The sequence below is a fragment of the Falco biarmicus genome, chromosome 11 (assembly GCF_023638135.1).
Source record: "Falco biarmicus isolate bFalBia1 chromosome 11, bFalBia1.pri, whole genome shotgun sequence".
NCBI classification, from domain to species: domain Eukaryota; kingdom Metazoa; phylum Chordata; class Aves; order Falconiformes; family Falconidae; genus Falco; species Falco biarmicus.
Genome location: NC_079298.1, coordinates 13,326,292 through 13,346,746, shown reverse-complemented (window position 1 = coordinate 13,346,746; position 20,455 = coordinate 13,326,292). Strand labels below are relative to the sequence as shown.

At 36.7% G+C, this 20,455-nt stretch overlaps 1 protein-coding gene across 12 annotated transcripts in view; it reads left to right on the top strand.

Annotated features, from left to right (window-relative positions):
• The window catches only part of MAST2 (microtubule associated serine/threonine kinase 2), a 194,344-nt gene that overhangs the window by 36,575 nt on the left and 137,314 nt on the right, over positions 1-20,455 (top strand). Inside the window, exon 1 of one of the 12 annotated variants that reach the window (XM_056355613.1) lies at positions 12,165-12,273. The exons of 10 other annotated variants lie outside the window; for them this stretch is intronic. In XM_056355613.1, coding sequence (XP_056211588.1) covers positions 12,235-12,273 — 39 coding nt within the window. In that variant the 5' untranslated portion in view covers positions 12,165-12,234. Of the gene's footprint in view, positions 1-12,164; positions 12,274-20,455 lie in introns of those variants that run through there. One more of the 12 variants, XM_056355611.1, reaches the window with a different exon arrangement.

The window sequence follows — 20,455 nt, the reverse complement described above, 5'->3', positions numbered from 1 at the left end:
GTACCAATACTTAAAAAAGGTATCCAGGAGAGATCTGTGGAGTTACAGACTTGCAGATGTTCCCTTCCTGCTATAGTTGCCTTTTTTTCAAATTCCTTTGAGTGTAATTTACTGTTTGGTTGCATTAACACAATATTTGAATAGAGCAGCCTTACCAAGTCATTCAGATAACCCCGACAGTGCTGACCTCACTGTTTTATACTCTGCTATTACATGTATGCTTGTCATCAGTGGTTTTATATTTATTTCTAGGTCATCAATTAAAATGCTGAATAATGTTATATGCATGACTGTTCTGTTGACACAGAATGGTCATATTCAGTAGCAATTCTTCTGACAGCTACTTTTAAAAATTCACTTGATTGGCAGGTTCTTAAGAAAAAGTTTTGCTGTTTCCTAGAGATATGTTTTTTAGAAATGTAGTTTGCAGGCAAGTTAAAAGCTTTGAACAATAATGTCTGATGTCTACATGTTTACTTTATCAGCAGAGGTAGTAATTTAAACACCCTGACCCCCACTGCCCCCATACAAAAACACCTAAGAACTCTTCTCAGAAATTGTGGTGATTTATTTGCAACCTTATTTTTCCATAAAAATCTCAACAACTGATGTTACTTTTACTTTTTCTTTGGAAAAGCTGGCACAGAATTAAAATAAATATTTTGCCCAGGATTGGCATTATCCTAGTTGTTCTGAAACCTCCTGGATAATGTGTTTACTCCTTGACTCTTATTTGGCTGGGTAAAGGGCTTTTTTTGACTTGTCTCCTGCTTCCTGTTGTAAAAGAAGCTTTAAAGGCAGTATGGGGAACAAAACGGGACTGCTAGTGTGGGAAATTCAGGAGCACAGGACAGAGCACAAACTGCTAGAGTAAACTGATATTGCTGATGTCTGATAACTTTGAGGTATATTTAGAATCGTCCTGCTGTTGTTTTGTCCATTGCAGCTCATGCTTTCATTTAGTCGCTTTCTACTTGAGTGACGTCAGAAGGAAACTCTAGGAGACTGGTTTCTTCAGCTTCACGACCTGTTCTGGAAAGAGCTTCTCCTTCCCTCGAATTCCACCTTGGCTGTGCAGATTTGTGTTTTGCTATGAGATCATTCTGTCAATATAGGCTTGTTTACTTCACAACTTTGGCAATTTTGGAAGGCTCCTTTCAGTATTAAAACATCTACCTTTCACATTAGCAGATCATTTTTCAGCATGGAACTGTGAATTGCTACTGGTGATTGCCAATGTTTCTTTCTTCCCTGAAGACCCAATGTTTTGGTAGAATTGAATTCTTGTTTTTAAATGTAGTTTACTGCATTAATTAGTGTCTTTCTGGATCCTGTCAGACTCAGTATGGTAACAGTCTTCTGAGAAGCTTCCTTTATTGATGCATTTAGAAAAGGCTCAACTTCCTTCATGGAAAGAATTTTCTCTAGGGATGCTGCCAAGGCTTAGAAGACCAAGAAATCTTATGGCTTTGTATTTGAATGTAATCAAACTGGCACTCTTAATTTTGTCTCTTTAGAGCTGGAACAGATCTGTAGATTAATGTGTATTTTTGGCATTGGCTTTAACCAAAATTGAAAGTAATGGTATAAATGGTCATGATTGCCAGAAACATTGAGCAGTGATAGGGAATCAAAGTTTCTGCAACGTTCCTTCTTTCCTGGTAACTTTCAAGCCACTGGCCGGTTTCATCCAGGCTTGAAAAAGAGAAGAAATGTCAAAAATAATTGTAATTGCGATTTCGTAAGAATTGGAGCTGAGTAAGAAACACCCCCTCATATCCTCTCAGAGAGAGACAGTTCATTGTTTAATGTGGCTTGGCAGCGGTGGCTGACACTCAAACGTGACAGCTCTCGATTAGCTGTGGGAGATGCTGTCGCCAGTTGGGTGGAAATAAAATAGAACCAGGGTTACCTCTGTGAGGACGATGGGAGGAAGCAAGATGACAAAAAGACTAACTTGAGTCAGTAGGAAACTGGATGTCTTTAATTCTGTTTATATTGCAGTGCTGCAATATAATAGTAATAGAATATAATACCTATATAAAATTATGCATTGTACATTATATATGGTATTACATATGATATAGACTATATATAATTATAATAATACTATAAGAAGAATCTGACATTCTTCTGTTTCCAAAACCATCGATGTTCGTGACCTATTTCTGGGCCAGGTTGGAAGGACAAATTTGAAATGCTTCTTGTAATGCTTCTGTGTTGTCCGTTTGGCATGTTACATTTACCGTGGAACGAACGGTGCGATGCTGCTCCAGCAGACTGAAGATCCTTCCACGTGCTGCCTTTGCAGCATTTTGCAGTTGTCGCAAGCTGAGACTGCGCCGACGGGTCAGTGCCAGGACTGGTGGGTGTCTTTCCTGGGCTGTAAATCTGACCTTTCAGAAAGGCTGAGAGCGAACCCTCACATTCAGTTGTGCGTATTGGAGCAGAGCTTACTTGTGGCATCATCTGCAGTTTATTTCTTTGCTTTTCATAATAAAGACATTAAAAAAATAAGTATTCTACAAGCTTGAAAGAGAGACTATTATCTAATTGGCTTTTGGTTAGGAGGATACTGATTTCTAGGTCAATGTAAAACAAATGAGCATTTAAATTGAAGAGGAGCAGCTGTTCCAAAGCCCCTTTCCACAGTGCCTGGTTTTGTTAAGGATAATTATGTCTAATTTTAAATTATGATAGCTTTGAGTATTGAGCTTCGCCTTGTTACATCCACTAGTTCATTCTCCTTCATCAGTAAGAATGTTCCATCATGGAGCTAGGTTTCTGATTGGATTTATTATTCTGGGCCTTTTGAATTATGAAGAGAAATACAGCTTTAAAGGTGGGGTTTGCAACACTTTCATGACAATGTTACCATACTCCCATCGTATTTTTCAAGGTCTCAAGACAGATACAATGTTTTCTGATTCCTGTGGAAAGGTACGGCTGGGAAAATATGTATTTATGTAGATGTGTAAGATTTTCATTCGTATTTTTTAGCTTGAAAATGGAAACAGACTCTAGTGCTAAAAAATCCAAGAAAACTCTTGTCAGCCCTTGGAAGCAAACATATGCTAAAGATGTCCTGTGGATTACATACTGCTTGTTTCAATTAACACATTGATATTCTCTTGTCAGTTCTTGAGACAAAAGCCCAGGTGACAATTCAAATGGTGCATGAGAATCATAATTCAATTTTTTTCTGGTAAGCTTAAATATATTTTTTTATACAAAGAACAAAAGATTTCAACTGCTAAGCTCAATGTTATATTAGTAATTCTATAGGATGTCTGAACACTTTAAAGAACATATATTGTAAATATATTGCTGCTGCAAAGAAGCATGTTTGTTTTTATGAAATGTTCATTGCTGGACATGGCGGTATTGTAGTGTCATGCATAAGAATTCTGTGTTTGAATTGAATTTAGAGTAAAATGTAACTATAACTATCAAGAAATGTAATTTTTTTAAAATTTTAATTTGAAATTCAAGCATTTTTTTACCTGCTAGTTTTATGGAAAGAAATTGTCTTCATATGTCTCTTAAAATAATGAGTTACACTTTTTCTCTGAGAAATATTCTTTGAGGCTCTAAGTCAACATCTTACTCTTTTGTTTCTTCTCCGACTAAATGTAATAGGTTCTATTAAACAAAGCCAAAAAGTTTGAGAGATTGCCAAATTATTATTATGCATCTGCTTTTTTTTGAGGAAAAATAGCTCTAAAAGAAAAAAAAACAACCACAAAACCAGGAGAACTCATAAAAATGGGAAGCCTGACACAGACCTTGGAGGAGAGCAAGATGTATTTTTTTAAAAAATTTGTCTTGAACTGTAAATCTTTTAAATCCTGAATGAATTAATTCTTTTATCTTTCAGGTTTTGTTCTACTTTAGTGGATAAATGTTGGGTAAAGGGTTATCTGTAAAAAAACAAACAGCTTTTAACTTGTCTAGCATTTTAAGAGGATGACAAAATTGTGAGAAATGAATAGCAAGATTTTGTCTGATACCAGAAAGGAAGAATGAAAATCTGTCAGAATCCATCAGCAAAAAACTGCTGTGAGATGTCTCCTTAGACAGCAATGTAAGCTTAGTCTGGTATAGACAAGGAGAGTAGGGGAGAGTAAAACCCTCTAACTCCAAATGTTTTGGTTTATCTTTGAGTGTTTATTTCAAAGGTAGTGTTTGAATGTATATCATGTTGATCTTAATCAGGCACAATGGTATGATTTTTGGAGACTTGTCCAAGCAGTTTAATATCAGCTGGAAACCAAGGCAAAAATCAAGGTGTATTGAAATGAATTGCATGTGGATTAAGTTAGAAAAATATATTCAGTGCTGTAGACTTTGTTCTGAGCAGATTAATTAAAGAAAAATCAGTTAACTTTTGTGGCTTTTTTCCTAATGAACATGTTTGACAGTGTAATTTATTATTTGAAAATGTTATGCTACTGAAATAGAGGAGCTTCATTGTTTTGTGAAGCACCAAGTGCTTGTTCTGAAGAATTGAGTGTCCAAAATGACAAATATCCTATAGATGTGAGAGGAATGTACAGTGAAATACAGCTTGGTATAGTCTTCATGCCTCTGCAGTTTTTGTTCCTGAAACTCTTTATAAAGTAAGTGCTTTCTTGATGTAAGAATTGCGTGGTTTGTACTTCAAAGTCAAAGGTGGTTTTATTGATGAAGGAAGAATCAGGAGCAGAAAAGTTTTGGAAGAGTTTACAGAAAAGGCAAATACATATATGTGAACTATTGCTGGTGCGGTGAGGCTGCAGGAAGAATGCTGCTAGCCAGAAGTATGGAAGGACGGAAGAGGATAGTGGATGAGATGTTCTGCATAGTAAAATTTTGGGGATATTTCTCAGCATGTGCTTGCATGAGAGACAAGATCTGTCTGTAATTTGTAGCTTTTATTGAACTAGTTTCTATGGCAAAATAGCTCCTGGGCTAACTGGGTGCACGATGTCTTTCCCATGGGATTCCTGAAACTGTGGGTTTTTTGGTTTTTAAAGTTTTCCCAATAAATATCAATACCTTTCATTAGGGAGACACACAGGGGTTGGTATTGGGTCCTTGGGCTTTGGTTTTGTTGCCGTTCTGGTTAAAGGTATTCACTGCTGATGTTTAAGTCCTAATGTCTCTAAAGCATGAAGGCTGTCTGCTAAAGTAAGAGAATTCTGATTCTGGTAATGCCATTTAAATATTTACTAAACAGAAATTATATTTCTTCTATTTTGAATTTGCAGCTTATATTGAAAAAAGCTTCTCTGCCTATTGAAAAAAGTGTTTCTCTTAAAAATGGTATTGTATTTGAAATGTAGCATCAGAGAAGCTAGTTTCCATTCTGTTCTAATGCCAATTTAACTTCAGAACAAGAATGTTTGCATAGTGAATTCCACATCTTCTACAAATACTAAAGTTTAATTGAAGATTCCCTTCCAAAGATTTTAGCTTCTGAAGGGGCTTGAGCCAATGAACTTGTTTCTGCCCGGAAATTGGTGTCTCTTCTGAATATACCTGCCATGGCACAGTACAAAAACGGTCGGCCTGTAGATGAATGAACTCTTTCCTCCATCCCAGTCGACAGCAAATTTACATTTGTATGGAAGATTAGTGGGTGTGCCGCCTCTCATAATGTATTGAATGTGGGGGATGGGGCAGCCTTGCCCAGGAATCTAAACCTAGCAAATTGGAAACAGAAAACGCACTGTGAAAGCCTGATCGTTGTGTAAACCTTGAGAATTTTAGACATTTTTTTCAGCAATTCTTCTCCCGCAGACCAAACCTCATAAACAGAGTTTGTTGTGGTTCAGAATGAGTTCCTATTATGGTTCATTGTTAATGCACAGCTTTGCTGCAAAGGTCTTAGTTTATCAAACTGAATCTTGTAAATAAGCAAGAAATCCAGAAGAAATTCAGACAAGCTGTCAGGCGAGTTTTCTTAGGTTGACTGCCAAGTATAATTTTTTTTTTTAAACGTTACCTCATCAACCTTCCTTGTTTCAGTAGTCTGTCAGTTTATCACAAAGAGATGCGTTTTTTATTCTCCAGATAAACACAGATTGATCAAAATAAATAAAAAAAACCCCAAACACTTAAGTTTCAGATTGACAGCGAAACATTTGGCTCATTTTGGTTGCACAGACGAATGTTACCAAAGATTTGAAAAAATTCCACTGAAATTGTCAGCTGATAATCTTTCGGGAAGTAATCTTTTTCTCCCAGCAAAAAATATGTTATGTAAGGAAATGTATCCTTAAGGTTTGCCACAGCTTGATGTTCTGTTGTTTTTAGTTTTGATTAAATAGAGTGAGAAATATAATGAATTTTGGATCTTAGTATTTTAGATCAGGGAACTGTTCTGAAAAGTTCCTTGATAAAAGTATACAATAAAATGCATTACATCTTGTGGCAGGCAAGTGAAAAGCTCTTCATTTTTTTTTAGCCTGATCTTTGGATGGGAGCACACTCTTTGTACGACAAAGCACAAATGGGTCTGCATCATTTGGTCGTCCTATTGTGCAGTGTGGATGTCCTTCACACCATGTCTCCCATGATGGGGTCCCACTTGTGTTGAGAGCTTGCTGGTGTTTCTGTAGTCAGTCCTAAATATCACAAGTGGCTTAATGCCTTTTCAAAGTTGTCAATGTAAGTAGACTTGGACCTCTAGTGTTAACGAGTTTAAGGTGTGCAGATACTGGATTCATTTAAGGTATACTAAAGGGTACACAAATTTTTGATCCCCAGTGTAATGATTTGCTTGCTGAGATAACTGTTTTTGCTTTTATGTTAGTGGCAGGTTTCCATTCTGATGCAGTGGTGTAGACCACAAAAGATGGTAGGATGCAGTGCCAAAACCCAGAAAGGACTATGGAGTCATAGTAAAATAAATTGCTCTCATCTTATTTTAGTTAGTTCTTAACAAACCGGATTAAACTTTTTTCCATGACTATTCAGTGATTCCTGAAATGTGCCTCAAGTTCCAGTTACAATTTAAAATATGTAGAAGGTATTTTATATTCAGTGTAGATAGTACAACAAACCGAACACAGCTCAAAGGTGAACCATGTGATTCTACACAGATAAGGTCTTTGTGCATATGTATATGTGCACTTTAATATAGTAGATACAGACTTCTGTCTTGTTTATTGCCCCCGTTTGTAGCTACTTTGATGATTAGAAAATATGAGTAATAAGATAATAGTGTATTCAGTTTCTTAATTATTTTTTTGTGAAATGTATTGTACGTAGGAACAATCCTGCTACTTAATAGTGACTTACTGGGGTCATTGCTTTCCTGGCTGTGAAATCGGTATGCCTTCGGTCATCTTACAGTAATGCTTTTTGAAAACCTGTGGGCTACAGAATAACTGAAAGAATTGTTGCTTTGATTATACTGAAGTTAATGGGTGGAAGACTCCAGTCACCTTCAGACAGTTGTTGCAGCTGTTAGAACTTCTCAGATTTTTATTCTACAAGACAGAGGAGTAATAGGTTTTGCTAGCATGCAGTGGAATGCGGTCTGAATCAGCATGGAGGAGAAGAGATTTCTTCTTACTGACAAAATGAAATGCTGACCAAAATCTTAAGTGCAGACCCCTCCTAGAGTTTTTAGATAGGTAGGGTTGGTTGCTGTCTGGCGTGTAAGGAGTAAAGTTCCAGGTCCTCCTAATATTCTTGAATGTCTTATCACACTTGTGGTCTTTGTGATAATTAAAGGAGGCTGAGTTCCTTAAGTCTTTTAACTCTGACCTTTTTCTACCCTGAAAACATTTATTTTGGGTCTTTCCATTTTATCAGTGCTCACCTTGAAATGCAGGTAAAAGACATGATTTTCAATAATGATCTCATCAATATCTTATACAGAAACAATACCACTCATTTATGACATTTAAGTTCTTTCAGTCTGTTCAGGGCTTACATGAACCGTCATAGCTATCACATTATTTTTAGAATTATTTTTCAGTTTACAATTTCACTGTTACCCCTTTGTTCCTTTGTGGAGTTCATGCCTTTTAGGATGTAAGGCACTGTTGTCTTCAGCAAGCACTACCTTTGTCCTTTCTACCTAAATAAAACATAGAATGATTGTATTGGGTGAGCCCAGTAGCTTATCTCTGATAGCAGGTGTCTAAGGCAGAGTCTCTTCCCAGAACCCTTGTGCCTGTTTGTGACTGTGGGTCATCTTCAGTGTATTTTTCTCTTTTAAGAGTTCTTGGCACATTCTTCAATGAATTGTCCACAGGCTTTTAGCCATGCTTGTGGTTTTGCCCTGCGCCCCAGCCTTTACAGCAAGAAATCGCCCAATGTGACTAATGTATAAAGCAGTACCTCCTTTTGTTTCTTTGGAAATTGCTATTAGCCTCATTTAATTAATCCCAGAATTGGCAAACTGATAAGCTGTCCTTCCCTACTTACCAGAGTAACCACTGCAGGAACATACTGGAAGTTCACAGCTCTTTCCATTTCTTGATGTCTTCAAATCAAGATTGAATAGCTTTTTCAGAGCGAGAGCTGCAGCCAAACAGGATTTGTTTGTATAATGCCAAATGGTCCCAACACCACACTACCCTTTCTCTTTTCTCGTTGCTACAGAGCAAAGCAAAATATTCCCCAGGTGCGTTAATTTGATGGCAGAAGGAAGAATTGGGTTAGGAGCTCACTAAAGTTATTGGTGAACAAACTTTGAATTCCTTATTTTTAATCTCCTTCCTAATTTTTTTTAGTGAAGTTGAGTGCTAAGGTAGATACTGTAATTCTTAAAGGATTCAAATATGACATGATCTCATTTTGAATTTTTCCTCTGGTAAGCAGATATTTTATTAGGTGCTTTATAAATGCTGCCTGCATCTGAAAACTATTTGAGAAATTTGTTTTATGATGAACTTTTTATATAATTATATTTTATGTACTTCAGTTTCTCTAATATGTTTCAGTAATATATTTTTTAGTGAAATGTCTTTTACATTCTTATCTTTCATTGGAGACTTACCTGTGGACCTTTTAGTATACTAAAATGAATGTCTGAGGATGGCGTAGTCTCGATGAGATGACAGATAATTTCTAAAGGTAATATTTTGTAAAACAATTTTCCATGTCCAATAGTTCTTTTAAAATTCCATTTGTCCTTGGCTTGATTTAGTTTGGTACTGAGTATTCTCTCCCACCCTCTTTCATCATTGCTTTTCTGTGGTAGATTTCGTTGAAGGAAGAAGGGAGAGTAGATGAGTGTTAACAGTTAAATAGGGGGGAAGAAAGGTGGTCACCACATCGGAGATCTTTTTGGTGGTGGTTTTTGATCTGACCTTAAAATAAGAACTGTTTGCTTTGAAGAAGGGAAGGGGAGAGTGATGCTAGAGGAAAAACCGTGCCTGCTTCTTTGCAGCAGACCTGATTAGCTTCTCTACCCCAGAAACTGGGTAAGCGTGGCAGGCAGCCAATTTGAAGGCATTCTCCCCAAGAAAGCCTGAAATTTGGAAGAGAACAGATGATTCTCATGGTATTTTGTGACTCGTGCCAACCTCAATCAATTATAAGTCACTTGTGAAGACATTTTGAGAATTGACAATGTCTGAATATTAAGGTAAATAATCCAGAAGAGATTAGATGTATATTTGCTAATGAGAATGTTTTCAGTTACAGTACAGATACAGGTGGGTTATATACTAGCGTTATCAGCTATAAACATTTTTATTTAGTGGCTGGTTTACGAGGAAAATAACAGTGTGTATTGTGTAATTGCTAAGATTCCTTGATTCCTCTCACATTGTACGTTTAATGCTGGTAGCCTTAGTCAGAAGAGGTAAGATCGATGATCCAGTTAGGCACGGTCTAATATAAATATTTCTAAAATCTATTTAGACTAAAATATGCTGCAAAGTGCTGAGTGTGCATGGCAAAATGTTTTATTTCTATGGGGATTTTAAAGTAATAATATAATTTGTTTGATACTGATGTCTGATAAGTGAAGTTAGTCTTTGGTATATTTTTCTGAGGAAGCTTATTTGATGGCAAAACGCAGGAAGTAATACTGAAATCCATCATAAGTGTTATCACAGTGAAGAAATATGATCATCTTGTGTTTCAGTCTGCTTTTAAACAGAGCTTTATCTGTCTTTTTCTGTTGCTGTTCTCCCTGGTGACATGTTCTTAAGTTCTCATGCAGAGTTTTGTGCATGGCTTGTTGTTATCCCGTTATATTTGAGAAAGAAGATGCTGTGCCTTTAAAATCAAGAGGCTCATTGAGTTGTTTTTACTAGCGAGCTGCTTTTATATGGTACAGTATACTCCATGCAAATGAGCTGCCTGCTCAGCCTCTGTGTGGCGGCTTGCCCTGTTGGGGAGCTCACAAAGACTCTGCAGACCTAATTCAGCATTCAGTTGTTTAAAACGGCAGATGGAAGGAGGTATCGGCAAGATGAGGATTTATTAGCTACTCACAATAAAAGACCACACTCGCTCCGCAGAGGATCAGAAAAAGCCTGGTGAATGGGATTGAGTTGTATCTGCTTTCAGCTGACTTTACAATGATGTGTTTAGCTCATGTGACTCGGTCACTTAGTATGAAGATCAGCTAAAGATTTCCATGTAAATATATATTTCTTTAAGCACGATCAACCTGTGTGCTTGTATTGTGACTTTTTTTGGTTTGCAGCTGTCATAACTGTGGGAACAGAACACTTCATCAAGCTGTGGTAGGCAGCCTACGGTCTGGGCTCTCGTTGTTGCTGCATTTGCACACTTCAGGATGTCTGGCTGAAATCCCCTCATAAACACAGCTCTTGATGAAGTTTGATTTCTTTTATGTGTCTCATGAAATCTTTCTGAGCCTGAAGTTAAGTTCTTTTTAAATACAGTATTTATATTCAGAAGTTATAAATAGGCTCTTCCTAAGCTTTTATCAGGAGATGAAATCTGTTGCTTTAGCTTTCTGCTAAAGAAATTGAAGGTCGTTACGGCATTAGGTGGCTCATTATATTTGCAATATTTCTTTTTTGCCTTTCTAATGTAGAAAGGGCGTGTGTAGGACAAAGGCTCCTTGACATGCTCAGTAATTTAAATAATGGTGTGATGAACGTAGATTTTTGTTTTTATTGAAATGGTGTTTGGTATAGCTAGAAGTGTTCTCATTGTTTATTTTTCAACACAGGCTACATGCTCATATTTTAAAGTGGGCTTGGGATAATGTACATAAAAGGGGCAAAGCCTTTTTTTGACCTTGCTGGAGTTGTCTCTTTGAAGGTAGCTGGAAACAGAAACTGCAGGACAGACTGAAAAAGCTTCAGCTGAACTGTGCTTTTTTTTTTTTTTTTCCTTTTTGCTATGGATGACGATGAGGGAAGGGCTTCTTAAGACAGCTCTGTCAGTGATGAATAGATGAATGAATTCTTAAATGTTCAGAACTTGCAACATGTGTTCCAGACCCTTCAGCATGTAAGAGTCAAGTCGCAAGATCTTAGCAATGAAGTAAAGAATGTGCCATGTCTGCTGCATACAAGGAGGAGACCAGCATACTTCAGAGATAACAGAAACAAAAGAATGTGTGACAGTATCTGAAGAATCTGACGTTCGCTTTGTCATATGAAGAAGTAAAGGAATTTTTCAAAATTTGGAAAAATTAAATTTTATTTTTTCATAGTGAGGCTTTTCTGTATTTTAAATAGTACTGTATTCTGTGTGTCCACAGAATTGATTTTTTAGTTAAGTGTGACCATGTGTTTTTTAAAGGAAATGTGACCTGGATTTTGTGAGCTTATTATAAACAGTAAATGAAGGCAGCTGTTGTAGTTTACTGATCCCTTATAACAGCTCAAGTAAATTGAAATAAGGCAAAAATATGTGTGTGTGGGATCTGAATTAAATTCCACTCTTTGGCCTTATGTGGAGTTGTGGATTATTCTGTATTTCTAGACAGTTGTGTGTATGAGGGGAATGAGACATCCAACCTTGAAAAGATTTAGGAAAGTCAAACAGATTTTTTCCAATGTGACCTGCTAAATCTGCCACAAAAGAGGCAGGCAGAATTACGTACAGATAGTCAGAGACCGTGGCTGCAGTTCTTCATGACAGGCAAGTGAAAGACCATGTCCTATTTTTAGCGAGTTGGACGGAGGGGGGGGTGGGAGGGGGAAGAAAAGTTTTAAAATAATGGACTTCTTTAACAGTTAGAGAGCAAAGCTAGCCAGAAGCAAGTGAGCTTTAGCAGGAATTTGTGATCAGCAGAGTCTAAATATGGATGATTCGAGTATTCTTCGAAGAAGAGGGCTGCAGGTAAGTGTAACTTCAGTCTGCTTCTTTTTTTTTCCCTCCTGCTTGCAATGTCGACAGCTTCGTAAAAATGCTGACAATTTTTTGAAGTAAATCAGGTTGACTGAGTACATAACAGTGATGCTTGAATTTAAGTTTCTGTTTTCACCGAGTGTATATCTTATAATTTAGAAGTAGGATTTTGCATTAAGTAATAAAATACACTTTGTTAATTTCTTGATTTATATCCAATAGTCTTGTGAATATTCTTATGGTAAGAAGTGAAGTCTAAAGTATGATACTTACCTTATTTTTGAAACTTCACTTTTACAGATACTTACAAAAATCTGTTAAGTGACTTTTCAGACTTGCCTTAGAGAAGCCATTTTAGTTGAGCATTATTTAGAAATTAAATGTCAGAGCAGAGTGAATGTTCTCATTTATTTTAGAGCTATGCTTCTTTATTACTTAAAATGCACAGTAATCCAAAAGCACGATGCAACTCTACAATGCAAATAATATTTATATTTTATCTTCAACAACTGTCTTTACATTGGAATAAATACTCCTGCAGTTTGTTTTGAACTTTAACGTACTTTAACAGCCTTTATTTTGCAGTGGTGCCATGGACGTTTTAGTCAGTTGCTGTAGTATGACAAATAGGGTGATCTGTGTTAGTGTCAATGGCATATGACAACTGAACTGACTCTTACGGAGTAAAACATCTGGGAGTGAGCGAGCTCCAAAATCTTGCGTGAGCTGGGCATGGAATAGCTTTTTGCTTCAAAGCACCATATTCCATTTTTCATTGTAATGGGATATGGCCTATTACATACTTGCTAGCATAAGTAATTGTTTATAGACCATGAACCTTGCCTATTAAACAACAGGACAGGCATGGTTAATTTAACGTCCTTTGAGGAAAATAACTTTACCATTTTAACATACTACTGTTCATACCTTACTCTGATGCTTTAAGGCAATAGCAGAATAATTGTTGCATTATCTGAGTATGTTCTATGTCTCACCTTTTTATATTTTGTGGATATTTTTATTTATCTTTGTGCTAACTTATTACTGAATTAGCTTGACAACAGTGTGCTGCATATACCATGGTGGCAGTGTGTTATGGCAGTGCATTTGCTCATCATAAAATCAGCTGTATTTAATTTTCGTATAACTGAGTGTATAGGAATAAGTATGCTAGTTTTTTGATAAACAGATATTTATTTTCAATATATTTAACTAGTCAGAACTTGATAACCAAGAAAATATTTTCTGATCACAGATAATCAAAAATTTCCAAGCCCTATGTTCTCATTGTTTACAGCTTTCCTGAGCCTAGAATTTCTCTGGGTGTTGTTATCTGTTTGCTGTGTAGGGGAATGGTTTTCATGGTGATGCTTCAGGGGAGCATTGGAAAAGGAAGGCAGGTTGTAAGAGCCCAAATGTCTACCAGTGTCAGCAGAAGACATACTGGGAGTAAGAATGCATTTCCCTGGTTTAACTGTGTAGTATGGTGGAATTTGATAATTTTAGCAGTCTTGAGTATTTACTGTCTGTATGTGGTGGTGTGTCTGTATGCAATTGGGTAGGTATGTATAAATACACATGCATATATATAGGCGTAATTAATATCTACAGTAAGAATGCTTGGGGAACTAAGCAAGTACGCTAGAAAAACATCAGGAAGGCAGATTTGAGAGTCCAAAAGGAAGTTAATGCTGGACATTTTTTTCCCCCTGTATCTCAGAGTAGACTTTTTAGAAGAAATTGTGGCTCAGAAAAGTGACCATTTTGTAGATAACTTCAGGTTTAACAGAAAAAATTAAGAAGCTGTTGGTTCATGTTGGCACTAACTACCAAGACAGTATGTTTTAATTACTTTTTTTGGGGAGCTGGATGATAATAGTTTGGAAAGCTACTGATGAAAAAAATTACTTCCTTAATTAAATTGGATGTTGATGGCTTTTAAAGTGAACATCACAGCCTAAATTAGGTCCTCTAATCCAACCTCTCCACTCAAAGCAGTGCTAATTCCAAAGTTAGGTCAGGTTACCGAAGGTCTTGTCCAGGCTGGTTTTGAGTATTTCTAGGGTTGGAGATTTTGCAGCCTTTCTTGACACCTGTTCTGGTACTTAATCACTTGCACTATGAAAATATTGTTTCCTTTATATTTTGGTACAGAAGAACACCTTCCGCAACCTATTAGTACTATTTTATGTAATAGTTACAATTGTCTACTGATCATGGGTTGAGATAAACAGATTAACTTAGTGTTTTGGATGTTGGTGGTTGGTTTTGGTGTTTGTTTTTTGTTTTTTTTTTTAAATTAAATGACTAGTGTTCCTGTTTTGTCTTGATAATCTCTGAGGTGGTTTGTGTGGGTTTTTTTTTTTGCTTTTTAACACAGGTGATTTAGACTTGTACTGATATGGCTTTGCTGAGAATGCTGTGTTTTAGGGGTTCTGTCCTTTTTTGGTTTTGTGTCTTCCTGGTCATTTGGCATCTTATATGGTGGAATCCTTTTTAATTTTTGGTGCTGTTTGTCTTCCTTCTCTTCTGCCCTTGCCCCTATTGCTTCCTGTAACTGTGAGTTCTCAGTTTAAAGACAATGAACATACCTGTTTTCCTTTTGTATGTTACTCCTGCTGACTAACAAAAGCAAACTGATTTTTTTTTTTCATTTGTTTTCCTTTTTTCTGTCCCGATGGAGAGCACAGTGAGGAAATAATCTGAATTTCCAGGTGCTTTTCCAATCTCCCCACTCTTTATTCATATCAACAGAAATCTTTAACTGTTACTGGGTCAAACTCTCTTAACGTTTCTGAAGTGTCTTTCACTTGTTTTCTGTGACTATTTTGAAAGTGCTGTTGGTCTATTCCTTTCTTATTTTCAGTGGTCACCTGTGTTGCATGACTTTTGGGCTTCCTTGTCCTCATCCCTCACAGGTGGCTTACTCTTTTCAAAACTTATTTTTTTTTCCCCTGTTAAATAAACCATTTGCCATACTGACGCTTCCTGTTCTTTGACAAATGTGTGCATATGTTTTCCTTGTGCTTCCTGTTACCTCAGCTACCTGAAATATACTTGATATCACTACTGTGGTACTTTCTGTCTTCCCTGTAAACACTCTTCTGCTGTGATCCCTGCATTAAATATCCATGTAGTATCGTAAGCGGATAACCTAAAGGAATCGGAGTTGTTCCTACAGGCAAAGTCAATATGCTGGTGTGTGGCCCGTCTGCACCACCTTCCTCATTTGTTCAGTCTGTTTTTGTTGCATCCTGTTTGGCATCACGAATTTGGTCTACAAATTTGTAATAGTGAAATATGTGGAATTGGAGATCCAGGAGGGGCAAATCAGATTTTCTGTGTATTTATAAATGTATATACATATAAATACATACACACATGCACACACCTAGCATGCTGACAGTGTGATGTAGCTGTGCAATAATATTTACAGAAGGCTGAGAAAGTGCTTCTAATAATGCAATATTCTTTTAATTTGTAGGATTTAATTTTAGGTAATGAACTTGGAGCATTGGCGTAAGTTACTTCCTAGGGACAAGTGCTAATGCAGGTGGTGGAGTTGCTTCTGCTGCACTGGGCCGAGGTCTGTGGGGTTTTTAGTTACTTGTGATGTTAACCACAAATGTTATGAGGCTACCTAGGTTTGTTACTGTTCCCTATACATGTGTATCATGTATAGAGAACAGATGGAAAGTGTGGATGAAAAGCAGTACTACCCAGTGAGTCCCTGTGAGGATGTATTTTGAACATAATCTTGTACCAGAAATTTGTGATTTTTTTTTTTTTTTGCACTGCAGTTGCTGCTGCATGTATGCTTTTACTCTTCTCACACATGCAAGAGAGTTTCCATCCCCAAAATCCTTATGAGTAAGTGGAAGTAAGAAAAGTAATGGAGAGTGTGATATTCCAAATTTCAGATACTTGTTATGGAGTTTATATTCTGCATGGAGCTTATATTCTGCATTTGTGGTATTTGAGCAGAATTCAGATGCCGTTGGACATTATTGTCACCATAGTTCTCTGCATCCACATCTTCCTACAGAGTGCTAGCTTCTTTTCACCTTCTGCTTGAAATTCGGGCTAAGTTCAACTAGTGAATTTACTTTGTTGGACCCTTTTTGTGCTGGTTTCGGTGCAGATGTGAAAGACAAACTGCATCACAGTACTTGAATGTGTTTATCTTGGCTAGTGTTATCTACTACACAACATGTTCGGCTAATGTATATATAAAATATAAAAAATCCCCAGTAGAATGATTTCTTAATTCTAAAGATAAGTCCTGCATTTTTCTCGCAAGGCGTGGAAGGGGAAACAGGGCATGGAGAATGTAATCTTAGAATATTTGGTGGATTTCGTTTTGAGTTTATTTTACTCAAGGGACTGAGGACTTTTTTGATTTTATGGGACAAGGGAATCAGTGGTTGCAGAACTCTAGACTTTAATATATTTAACAGGAGAAAGCTACTGCAATGTTCGGTTTTCTGTACAGTTTAAACCTTCTCTGAGACATCTTTGGACATAGTTTAGAAGCCCTGAAAATTGATATGCTCTCCAATTTTGTTTCCTTAAGTGTCTTTCATAATTACTGAAGACATTCTTTGCTGGCTACAGAGCTGGTTACAAGATCTAATAAAGCATGCAGTTAGAAAGTATGTTGCTTTTTATGGTATTTTAATAAAAAGTTAAAAGTAGAAATTGCATTCTGTAAAGGAAAAGAAGCTGTTTATGGTGAGGGGAGACTGAATGGGACTCAATTAGGTTTTTTTGTTCTGCTTTTTTAAAACCTTTAGTGTGTGTTAACTGAAAGGTTAATACATAAATTTTAAATTAATGTTAAATTAAAGATTAACCTTAAATTTAGCATGAAAATGCATGCATATGTACACATGTGAAAATCTTCAGATACTATGAGTCTATTGGATTTGAGTTTTTGGAGCTGCCTGCTATGGGAAATATTAGCACCTACTCCCAGGAGAAATTTAGCTTTGCTTTTGCAGCCTTTAGGAGAAATTTGATGTTGAGTGGCTTTTTCAAGTTATAAAGATTACTGTCATCTTTACACCTTTGATTCTTGCGGTAGATCGGTCTTTATTTACGTATCTTCTAGTGCTATGCTGAGCTGTTGAAACTATCTGGTAACTTTCAGTTACTCTGCACCCCCCCTTTAAACCCCTTCCAGTCCCCTGGATTCTCACTTAAGTGTTCCACAAACAAAACTTGATCTGGCCAGGCACTGGTTTGGGATTTGGCCTGGACTATGTAATTTCCTTTGTGCTTGAGGCTTGGTGGGAGACAGGGGAAGTGTGCTGAAAGGAAAGGAAACATTCAGGTTTTGAAGGGGGTTGGTTCCTCTCCCATACTGGAGATTTATGTCCTTTGGGGATACCTGTGATGTGCTTAAGAGAAACAAAGGGAAATAGACCTCACAAATTGAGAGGATAAAGTTTGAGCATCTTTCCTCATAATCTTTGAGGGAATTGTTTTAAATAGCATTCTTTTAAAATCTTTGAATAATAAACAGTATAAATTGGACAATATTTTTTTTAAGCTGAACACTGGTGCATATGCTGGCCTGCTGTAATTACCAGTAACGTTCACGTGTATACGTGGAATAATGGCTTTGCTGTGCTCTTAAGACTACAGAAGGAGGACTGTTTGTATCAAAACAAAGCTGACGGGTCTGATTTGAAAGCTCAAGATTAAGTGTTCTCTAGAAAGAAAAAAAGACAATTTTATTGAAATTACGTGTAGAAAAAATGTAGATTTTTTTTGAGTTTTGAAAGTTGCCTCTGGAAGACAACATTAGAAACCTGGGTGTAAAAGTTCGTATTTGAACTCTGGAATAAGTTAGATTGGTTTTCTATAGTTACTTGAAGAATTCAAAACTCCAAAAGAAAAACTCCAAATTTCCCATGGAACATAATCACATTTTCTTTCTGATTTAGATTCTTTGCATTAATAAGACTTATTTTATGTGGCTTACAGATCTTCCAGGAACATAATGGAATCCACAGGTCAGATGTTTGTGGAAGGGCTTCCAACAGTGACGATGTAGGCAGTCACCAGTATACTGAGATCTTAAGAAGGCATTGTAACATGAGAATATAAATAAAAATCATTTATGCAGATACTGAAATTGTAGACATCTTAGGATACAAGAAACTGCATACTGTTTTTCTTTTAAAAAAATACTGTTTTAAAAAAAAGGTAATATTTTCAGGCTAACTTTCAAAAGAAACAAGATTTTATGCTTAGGCTTGGTTCCTATTCTCCCAGTAAATTTGCAACACCTGAAATCAATTAAAATTTGGACAGGAGAAGATTTCCAAAAGATAGTCTGAAGTTCTTCAGCTTCTGTGAAAATTAGTAGCTGACAGAAAGAGAGGGATGCACATTGGTGTTAGCCCCATGGTGAAGGCCACATGAACTCGCTGTAACACATAGGTTGGCTGGTCAGTAGCTGTGGGTGACCAGGTGAGCTGGACAGTGTGCACTGTCTTCTGCTTAGGTGGAGTACCTGAAGGGACTTGAGTGATGAGAAGAAGGGCTGGGAAACATGGACTGCAGATGAATGGTTACTAGAATTCATTAACTAAATCAGTCATAAGCACTTTGTTTTGACTAAACTCAGACTGTGGAAACAAGTTGTGAGGTTTTATTGTGTGAGTCCATGATATTCTTGTGCTTCGATGCCATATATTATAACACGGGGAAATGGATTGTTATGTATGTGTATGACTATACTACATCTCATTGTAGAACTGAGGATTCATGCTCAGAGATGCATCAGTGATTTTTGGTCGATCTCTGCCCGGCACATGAGCTTCCATGCTGGTTTGATTTTTCAGGATTGGTGCTTGTGGTCCACTTTGCAGTGGAGTAGAAAATGGAACTGAGTTTGGGGAACATATGCTACTGCCATTTACTTTCAAGACACTGGAAAACATACCAAGGGAAAATAGTGAAGCCTGGTTAGAATAAAAAGTCCTTGAAATATGGACAAGGATAAAAGGTTAAATGATTTGCTCAGGCAGAAAAGATAGCATTTAGCTGCTGTCTTCAGGGTATTGTTAAATTGGTCTGATAATTTCCTATAGTTATGCTTAAAATAAGTGCTTTCAGTTTGTCAGTAAGGACTTTGTGAATGCCTGTATAGCCAAACTAAACTTTTTATTTTCAGCCTGTAAGAAAAGATAAAAATGCCAGTAATTAATTGTACTACTTCAGGAAGAAACATTTTGTTAGCAGATAATTGCATGAAAGAATGGTTTTATGTGTGTGCATCTGAGTCTAAGTAGATGTTGGACAAAGGGGTTCTTCCCAAAGATAAACAGTAATATCTTTTTCTTGCATTTCATTGGCTTGAAAGTGGCTGCTTGATAACTTGCTCGTTTCAGGAGAGCACAATGAACAGTTTTTGCTGCTGCTGGTCGTTGCAGCAGTTGCTGTGTAGAGTGGCTTTTGTTTCTTTTCCTCGCCATTAGCCACTTGGAGTGCTTCACTCGTGTGAATATCACTTAATTTTGTACTTGCTCAATCTGAAAATCTTAAAAGGAAACCCAGTTCTCCAACCTAGCAACATAACATGCTGCTACTGTGCTGCAAGACTAGTGTTTAATCTGCTTATCTTTAATAGTCTTCACTGCTTACACAGACCCACTTACCTCTTTAATGAGAAGAAATGTCCTGCAGTGAGGCAGCGTGTATTTTGCTTCTAGGCTTATGTCATCAGCCTAGAAGTTAAAATTGGTTAGAGCACTTTTTTATTTTCCTGTCAGTTCTGTTGATTATGGTTGCCTCTTCAGTTTCTCTAATACATTGAAAGAGAGTGGTTTTTGTAAAAGGAAACCTGATTAAAACGTGCCAAGTGAAAATCTAATTTTGAAAAGCTATCAGTATTGATTGAGGGCAGGTACTCCTCTCATATTTTCAAGGGATAAATAAGCAGTATCTTTACATTCTGAGTATTTGTAAGTCTGGCTACTAGTCAAATAAATGACAACGTTATATTATGAATTGCACTATTTTACTAACACCTAGAAAAGGCTCTCTAAAATGCCAAGAGGCAGTTAAAGTCAGTTGTAAATACGTACCAGTATTTTCCATATGATTTAGCAGTTGTTCCTCTTTTGCTTTGTATTAAAATGCTTTACCCAAGCCATTAGTATTT